Source organism: Vitis vinifera, chromosome 2 (assembly GCF_030704535.1).
Source record: "Vitis vinifera cultivar Pinot Noir 40024 chromosome 2, ASM3070453v1".
NCBI lineage: Eukaryota > Viridiplantae > Streptophyta > Magnoliopsida > Vitales > Vitaceae > Vitis > Vitis vinifera.
Window position 1 is genome coordinate 15,154,524 of NC_081806.1, and position 9,836 is coordinate 15,164,359.

Here is a 9,836-nt window from a genome sequence, read left to right on the forward strand (position 1 = left end):
CTCATATTTCTCCCTTAGAAAACTCACAAAGGAGTATCTTGAAAAATCATTTACTACCACAAGGACATATCTCTTGCCACCTCTGCTTTTAGTTCGCATTGGACCTATAAGATCCATGTGAAGAAGATCTAAAGGTCTAGTTGTCCTTATCTCCTTAACCTTTTTATGTGAACTCTTAGTTTGTTTTCCTTTCAAGCACTCACCACAAATGGGTTTAGGTTCACCATTAAGTTTAGGGATACCTATAACTTTTTCAGTATTCACTAAGTGCACAAAATCTCTATAGTTTATGTGACCTAGTCTTCTATGCTAGAACTCAATAGAATCAAGCTTAGCCTTACTGCACATAAGAGGTGTTTTAGAGTTAGGTTTTATTGCATAAAAATTATCAACTGTCCTATGTCCTATGATGACCACCTTTCTCTCTTTATTAACTACCTCGCATAAGTCTTGGTGAAAATTCACTTTGTGGTCTTTATTGCACATTTGACTAATGCTTAGAAGGTTTTCTTTGAGTCCTTCAACACATAACACTTCATCTAGTTTGGGACAACCAGGGAGAACTATACTACCCTTGCCTTTCATTTTAGCTAGGTTTCCATCTCCAAAAGTAACAACCCCACCATTATAGTTTTCCAAAGAAGTGAAAGAGGATTTGTCTCCTATCATGTGTCTAGAGCACCCACTATCAATGTACCACTTACTAGAAGATTTAACTTTAAGAGCATCTAACACAACTTGACATTTGGACTTATCATTTCTTAATTGAACTTGCTTAGTCCTAGGTGGTAACTTGGAGGAACTAGATTGACTTATAGGTTTTTGATTGGTTTTATTCTCCTTCCCATTATTTAAGATGTTATTTTTAAGGGAATTAAAATCATTCATAAGTCTATTCATTTGAGTTTCAACACATTTCTAGAAACTTAGTGTAACATTTAAATTAAGAGTGTTTAGTTTTCTTATAGTGTGTGCATAGTGATGTTTTTTTAGGAGATTCTACTTGGTTAGGGGTATCATCCTTACCTTTGACAAACAAAATTTCTCCACTATAGGGAGTTTCATCTTTGTTAATATACCCCAAACCTCTTTTGTTACCATATGTTTTGCATTTATCAAGTATTTCATTAAGCACTTTAGTTCCAAGGTGAAAATTTTCATTCATAGATGAAGAAGACTTATTATTCTTGATTTATTAAGTGAGGACATTATTTTTCTCAAGGAGAGAATGATGCTCAAATTTAAGAAATCTAACTTCCTTAAGTAAATTAGATTTTTCAGCATTAAGTACATCAATCTTATTTTTAACTTCATGATTTTTCATATAACTCTTAATTAATATTTCATGCTTAATAACAAGATTGTCAAAAAATTTAACCTTTTGTTCATCAGTAAACTCATCATCACCACCATCACTATCACAATTAGAATCATTCTCATGTTTCATAAATGCAACAAAAGCTAACATGTCATTGGGATTGTACCTTGCATCTTCAAAAGTTGTAGAAGCACTGTGTTCAAAATCTGAATCACTCCATGTTGCTTGCATAGACTTTCTAATATTTTTAAGGCTAGGACACTCTTGAGAATAGTGTCCCACACCTCCACAATTAAATCATTCAACTTTGGAGGAACCTTTTTCTTTCTCATTAGATGATTATTCATTTGATCTTTTTCCTTTTCCAGATTCTCGATTCTTATAAAAGCTTTTGTTGAATCTTATGACCCTTTTAATTCTTTTGCCATATGTGTCAATTAATCATGAGTTATATCATATGGTATTTCAATATCTTTTTCCTCATTCTTAGAAGCTTTAAAGGCAAAGTCTTTAAGCTTATGGGAATTAGGTAGGGTCATTTCATATGTTTGAATGGATCCTGTAATTCATCAACTCTCATGGAGTCAATGTCCTTGGTCTGTTCTATGACAATTATTGTAGGTCTAAATCTCTTTGGAAGAGATCTCAATATTTTCCTAACTACCTTAGAATTGGGAATAGGTTCTCCAAGGTTAAATGAAGAACTTACAATATCACTCAATTCTGAATAAAAGGAAGAAAAAGTTTGATTTTAATGCATCCTAATATTCTCAAACTTAGAAGCAAGCATTTGAAATTTAGAAATCTTTATAGTAGACATATCTTCATGAGTGACTTGAAGAATATCCCATACTTCCTTTGCATGATTACAATTTGCTATCCCGTGAAACTCATTTTGAAAAACTCCATTAAAAATACTAAATAAAGCCCTAACATTACCTTCACTACCTTCATTGTCAGCTTTGCCTTATTCATGTTTAGGTTTAAATTCTCCTGTAGATCTTCCTTGAGCATCAAGGATTAATGGTGGTCCCCAACCATATTCAATTGACTCCATTGAAAATTCTAAATAAAGCCCTAACATTACCTTCACTACTTTCATTGTCAACTTTGTCCCATTCATGTTTAGGTTTAAGTTCTCCTATAGATCTTCCTTGAGCATCAAGGATCAATGGTGGTCCCCAACCATATTCAACTAAGTTCCACACCCTTTCACTTTGCATTTTAAGGAAAACCATCATTCGTGCTTTCCAATGAGAATAATTATTCCCATCAAAATAGGGTGGACTATTCAAAGGAGCACCACTTTTAGATTGTTCCATATAAAACTTACGGGATCAATAAAAATTTGATTTTTAAATAATATAAACAATAAAAATTGGATTTTTAATCAACATGATAAAGAATCAATTTTTTGTCCTACTCTAATACCAATTGAAAAATGGGTATTGCTTTGAATACTACTAATAATAACCGAAAGTCTAATAAGGAACACCCATAGGGTGGGGGGGAGGGGGAAATGGTGGCATGAATAGGTGATTTAAAAAATTTAAAACAATATTTGTAAATTATAATCACTTTTCTTATCCTAAGATATTATAGGGATAACTTGGATATTCAAATAGGATTTCACCCCAATTAAAAATCTGATTTTTATGGTTAATTGATATTTAAAGATTAACAATATATGTTGAACTATGTTAGGGATAATAATAATCACTACTAGAATGACCAACCTAACAAGCTCAATAATGATCCCAACCAATCAATAATTGGTTATAGGTATAACCACCATAAGATAACCAATTCAAAAAACTCAATAACCAATTAGCCAGTCAATCCAATATATGTAATATCTTCAACTAGAATAGATGAAAGAATACATATAAACCTTTTTGAATAGTCTTGCAAGATATTGGATTAAAGCAAATTAACCTATTATAGGCAATTCAAATGTAATTTAAAATATAAAGAAATAGACAATGAGGCACAATATTTTTACATGGAAAACCCACATAAACTATGGAGATAAAAAACCATGAGGTCTAAGACCTATCAATCAAAATCCACTATTCGAAATCAAGTCACACAGATTTACCTGGTTGCTTTATCCTAAAGACTTACTCTCTAGTACCTGTAACTTGATTCACATCCGTGACACAACAACTACTTGTTGCTTCCTAGTAGATGCTTCGGTCCCTCCGAAGGAATTACAATCTTCAAACAATAATTCAAAGAATCAAATCCTTGAATAAGAGAACGGGTATGGTGTGGCAATAAGGCTTTTCCCTCAAAGAGTACCTCTAAAGAATAAGAGGTCTCAAACAAACTCTAAGATCTCTATGATCTTTCTAATCTCCGATCTTTAAACCCTTAAAGGGTTACAAGGGAGGTATTTATAGGCAATAGCCATAAAGATTTCAATATCTCAAGTTTCTAGATTTGAGTTTGATTGAAATTCATTTAAAATACGTTTCTAAACTTTGCAGGACTATTATGACCGCTTGAGCCTCCTTGTTTTTTGAAAAAACATTTTGAATACATTTTAAGCTTAAAAACAAAACTAAACCTTTTATACCTCAAACAAACCTTATATGCCACAAGCCAAACCTTTTTAGGTGTACCTGCGATTTTTCAGTTGGACGAATAACAACCCTTGATCTTCAATGGAGAGCAAGTCACTATCTAAAAAGACTTATATGGCCAAACATAAATTGAAACAAAATTGGCAACATAAAACAAGACTCAATGTCCTAACAATCTTGTCCAATCGATTAGCAACTTGCTTGATCAATCAAACATCTAGGCAATCGATAGATAGCAAATCATTGTTTGAGATAATGTATGATTATCATTCTACCTTCCTAATGAATTTGATATTCATGAATACCCCAATCTTCAAATTTTTTTCCTCAACTTTAATGTAATTAACATAGATTGCCATCTATGGAATGATGATAATAATGTGATTAATTGTTGGCATTTTTCTTGTAAACTAATTATAAAATTTTCATATTCATCAATTAAATCTCTTGCCAAAATTTTGATGAATTGACATTCAACATTGTGTACATCAACTAAATTTTAACTTAGCCTCCAAATTTAGACAAGTAATTGATAAACTAACTAAATAAAGTGGAAAAATATAGTGTCAATATAATAGAAAAACTAATACACAAATAGACATTGTAAAGAGTTAAAGCACAAATTTTAGCTTACTAATATTCATTGCATGCACAAGGAAAAAGTGCTCAAATGATAGAAATAGTAATATAAGCCAATTTATGAAATATAAGGACCAAAACCCGTGATAATTCAAAACAGAAAACAAGTACAATATAGATCAATTACAAACTATGCATATAGTTTATAGAATAATATTAATCTTCAAAGTAGCAACCAATATTATTATCTTATTTGAACATTATTTCCCTCAAATATTTTATAAAGTTTGAATGTTTGTAGATGTAATAATAGAAAGGGTCATGATCTTTTTCTATGTTTAAAAGTTGGGGTCCAAGTCTCAAAACAAGGGAATCGGAAGAAAAAATGCAAGGTATTTATTGAGTATTAATGTGGCATACTCATTGTTGATGTGATAAGGTACAAGAGTCACCATCTACTTTGCCAATGCAACATGAGTTGTAATGTGTTGGTTTTGTCAATGGGCCATTCATCATACTAAAATTCAAACAGAATTGGTAAAATTTTTAACATTGGATTCAAATGGTGGAATGAGATTAAAAGAAATATCCTATTGGATTCAGTGATAAGAGTGGAAAAAGGAAAACATCAGACCAACCAACCATTTTCTTAATCAATCCAACTAATCATCATAAACATAATTACCAGGACCCCTCCAAAATTTGTCCCCCAAATTAGGAGAACCTATTAATTGTACCATCAATTTATAGGATACTCCAATTTTACCCATTAAGTCTCCCCGTAATACCTCCGGTACATATAATAGAGGGTTGGGGCAAAGGTATCACGAAATTAAGCATTGAGAGAATGGCCAGGAAGAAGGTTAAGCTTCAGTGGATTGTCAACGACACCGCTCGTAAAGCCACATACAAGAAAAGAGTGAAGGGTCTGATGAAAAAGGTTAAAGAACTCAGTATTTTATGCGGCGTTGATGCGTGTGCCATCACCTACAGCCCCTATCATCAACAACCTGAAGTTTGGCCTTCCCCCAGTGAGGTCGAACGAGTGCTTGCTGACTTCAAGAGCCGGCCGGAGAATGACCAAACTAAGAAGGTCCTAAACCAAGAAAATTTCACCTGGCAGAGGATAACCAAAGCGAGAGACGAACTGGGGAAACAGCAGAAGAAAAACAGGAAGAGCGAGATTGAACATCTAAGGACCCAGTGTTTGAGTGGTAAGCGGTTGGAGGGTTTAGACAGCAGAGACCTGGGGGATTTGATGTGGGCAATTGATGATCAGTTGGAGGCAGTAAAGCACAGGATGAGTCTGGTTCCCGTTGCCCAGCCCCAAGTAGCAGGAGCTGGGGGCAGTAGCAGTAGTAATGCAGGCATTGGGGGGACTATTACTGGTATTGGTGGTGTGGGTGGTGTTAGTGGTGTAGTGGGAGCGGGTGCGAGTATGGGTATGGGTATGGGTATGGGTGTTTCAAATGTTGGTGCTTTTGCTGGTGTTGGTGCAGTTCTTTCGGGAATTGGCACTTTTTCTGGTGTTGTAGATGCTCCTGCTTATGCTGCTCCTCCAGGTACTACAGATTCAGTTTCAGGCATTGGTGCTCTTTCAGATGTTGGTGGTGGCGGTGTTCCGGGGGTCGTTTCTCTTCCTTTTTCCAGTATTAATGGTGCTGGTGCTGGTGCTGCTCTTGGCTCCGGTGCTGCCGGTAGTGCTATTGGTGCTGCTCAAAAGACCAGTTTTGAGCTCGCCATTGAGGCTCTGGAGAATCAAATATTTATGGAACAAAACCAACAAATCCAGAACGAAAACATGGTCAATGTATTGGGAGATCAAGAGATGCTACCATTGGACTATGACGTCTCCAATTTCTGGCGCAATCCCTACATTCACTGAGACTTCCATGGTCAGCCTAAAATCTAATCACTATTTGACCTGTTATGCATGTATAATTCCCTCTTTTTTTCCCCCTAAAATCTGAGGTATTGACTTATGATAATCATGGTTATTCATGCCTGTGGTTTCAGGTAGAGAGTCAGGCAGGCCTGATTAGTGATGAAGAGGTAGTGAGTTCACTTGTTTGAATTCATATGAGATGTATTTGATTGATTGAAATAAAGTCTCCAAAACAGTAAGAATAAAGTCCTGCTATCTGTTTCTGTTTATTTATATTGTCAGTTCTTGTGTATCTTATTTGTTAGTGTTGCTACCATACACTACAAATTAGGTTTCATACATAAGCTACCATTAGATTCCGTTTGATAGTGATTAGAAGAAGCTCTAAAAGGCGTTTTTTATTTATTTAAGAAAATAGGTATCTGACAACATTTAATATCAAATTGGGAAAGAGAGCACATTAATTACACTTCGGTATAATTCTAGATCCTGGATTTTTTAAATAAAATTTATCCCAAAATGTACTTACCATAAATAAATGTGTAAAAGAATCAATAGTTTTGTGCTTGAGCCACAATTAATATTCAAAGGGAGATGGTTACTATCTCAACTCTGGTTACTATCTGAACTCCATATATAATCCTTCATAGAAGACTAGAAATACGGTCAACATATATAAGAAATATTTGATTAAAACCAATGAGATGATATCCATAATTGAAAAAAAAATAACTTTCATATATTGAAAATTACACATATAACCTTATTTTGACATTTTTATCTTTAAACTTTTTATCCAAAAAGTACTTGATATGAGAAGGAATTTAAAAATTGTTATAGGGTATTTTTGTTTGAATGAGATTATATTTCATTTATGGATGTTATCCTTTTGAATTTGTATTTTCCACATCTCTTTTAATCAAATGACCTATATATCACCTAAATTTGGAACTTTTTTTTTTTTTTTACCATTTTTCTCTATAATCTAGAAGAAGGAAGTGCATAATAATTACACGCGGTAATAACTATGGATCGTCAATTATATAATAAAAATATCCCAAAGACAATACTTTTCCTTATGAAGGCGTGGTTGAGTAATTGTGAATTGCCAATAGCGTTGTAACACATCTCAAACAATTCGGTGGAGTGTAATGTCATCCTAAAAAAGTGAGGCTCTAAATCATCAAATAAGAGAAAATGGTAATAGAGAGAGAGAGAGAGAATACAAAATAAATATTCAAATGATGAGATAAATGAAATGAGGTTTCAAAGGGTTTAGTGAGAAAAAAGAGAAAGTGACTACTCAAAACATGTTGGTTCAAAGGTCTAAAATTTAGAAAATTGACTTAGCCAAAAATTGAACAAACAAGAAACAAAACAATAATGATAGGGTACTTATTGTTTAAATTAGTTGAGGTGTGATGAGCATTGCGCTTAAAGTAGATTCGCCCTCCTCGGGACATCAACCTCAGTGTAGTAGAGAATCAACGTTCTACCTCTAGGATTCAATAGCCTAGAAACCTCGCCTTAGGTGCACATTGGTGGCAAGGGGCAACACAACTCATAACACTTGGTAGATAATTCATTCAGGTAACGGGATGAATCAATTGCAATTGGAAACTTGCAACAACACTAGGTCAAAAGGCAATCACAGTATGAGAAGTTTGAAAAAGTTGTGTGATTGGGAGGTTGTAAGAGGCTTAAGTGCAGTGTGACAGGTTGGTTGTAGCACTCTTGGGTATGGTATGAGTGGTTTGTTGCATCAATATACAAGAAGATGCAATGTCATGTTGTAAGACTAGATGTGGGTGAAAGGCTTCTTATGCAAATTATATAGCCGCAATAGATGAGTAGGAGTAGTAGAAGACTACAACAATAGTAGATGGATATAGTAGCAACAAGTTGCAATAGAAGGCTATAGGAATAAGTACACCAAACTGCACGAACAAGTGTAGCAGGATATAGACTACAAGATTGTTGCACCAGTGTGATATGGCTATAACAAAATAGAAGAAAGCACTAGTGTACAAGAAAAACTGAAGGGAAAGTTGAGTGTAGAGGGAAAGCTAGAGAGAGCACTCTGTTGAGAGAGAGAGTGTGCAAAAGAGACAAAAAAATTGGTGTCAAGACTCTAAGTAGCACAACTTTTTATAGGCAAAGTCTAACGAGACTCTCCCATAGATGTTGAATGATCACAATAGATTTAATGTTTTTTTAAAAAAACACATTGTCTTTTGACTTGATCTATTCTCTAACTGAGAAGACTTGGCCACTCTTAGATGGGCCAAGTCCAAGGGATTGACAACAATTGTAACTCACACACCCTTCTTACAATCCTCCACAGAGTGTATGAGTGAAGAAGTTAATAATTAGAAGAAAACTAGAATGAAATGCATCAGAACGGGTGCCTATAGGATATGAACCAACCTTAGGATAAATAAGTATTAAGTCATAGAAACCTAGGGAAAATAAATTTTTATAAACTACTATTTCTTTACATAATTCAAGGAACTTATTATCCATAATGGTTTCTCAACTATGAGTTGTACAAAATGGTTTGGTGCTAATAAGCCATGCACTTGCCTGGATATTCATGAGAGCTTTAGAGAACCTGCCTAAGTTATTATAGGAAGTGGCCCCAGCTATACTCTCATATAGGTGAATCCATCAAGGTGTTTTGTTATTAAACACACCATTCATGAGGAATATGGTATTCATTAAAAGTAAATACTCAATCTTAGTTAATGCAAAATGTGCTTTATTTACACCATGGGGATGAACTCTTAGATAAGTATAGATGATAGAGACCTTATAGTCAACAAGTGATTTGTTAATACACATATGAACTTGCTTCATGGGATCTCCTTTCTAGTAGGTTAGGTTCCCATCACTGTTGACTTTTAGATTAGGTATAAGCCCCATCCCCCTTGATGTTTCTTTTATTAATTTCCTATTTAGTGGTTTGGTTAGAGGATCAACCAAATTCAACTCTAATTTTACAAATTCCAAAGATTTAATCCTTATCTCAAGTAGTTGCTATATAATATTATGCCTTAGGTGTATAGGTCTGTTTTTCCCATTAAAAATTTTACTCTTATCCTTAGTTATTGCAGTTTGGCTATTGGAACACATAGACACAAATAGTGTTGGTCTCATACATGAAGGGATATTTGTTAAGAGGTTTCAAAGCCACTTAGCCTTAAAACTTGCTTTCTCTAAGGCAATAAACTCAATCGAGTAATGAAAATTTATTTTGTAGACTTCTAAGAAACTGCACCTCCTCTATGAGTAAAAACATACCCACTAGTGGATTTCATCTCATTTGAATTAGAAATCTAGTTGGCATCACTAAATCCTTTTAGGACATTCAGAAATCCACTATAGCATAAACCATAGTCAATGGTGCCCCTCAAGTACTTAAGTACTCTACGAATAACAACCAGTGTTCCTAATTAGGACTCAAGGTATA

General features: G+C 34.2%; 1 protein-coding gene across 1 annotated transcript; it reads left to right on the plus strand.

Moving 5' to 3' along the window:
• Positions 1-5,276: 5,276 nt before the first annotated feature.
• On the plus strand, positions 5,277-6,640 carry LOC100249493 (agamous-like MADS-box protein AGL86). Its single transcript, XM_059741550.1, has one exon. The coding sequence runs from the start codon at positions 5,330-5,332 to the stop codon at positions 6,365-6,367; it is 1,038 nt and encodes a 345-aa protein (XP_059597533.1). The 5' UTR covers positions 5,277-5,329; the 3' UTR covers positions 6,368-6,640.
• The last annotated feature ends 3,196 nt before the right edge of the window (positions 6,641-9,836 follow it).

Coding starts and splice junctions, on each gene's coding strand:
- LOC100249493 (XM_059741550.1), top strand. CDS start 5,330: ATGGCCAGGAAGAAGGTTAAGCTTCAGTGGATTGTCAACGACACCGCT.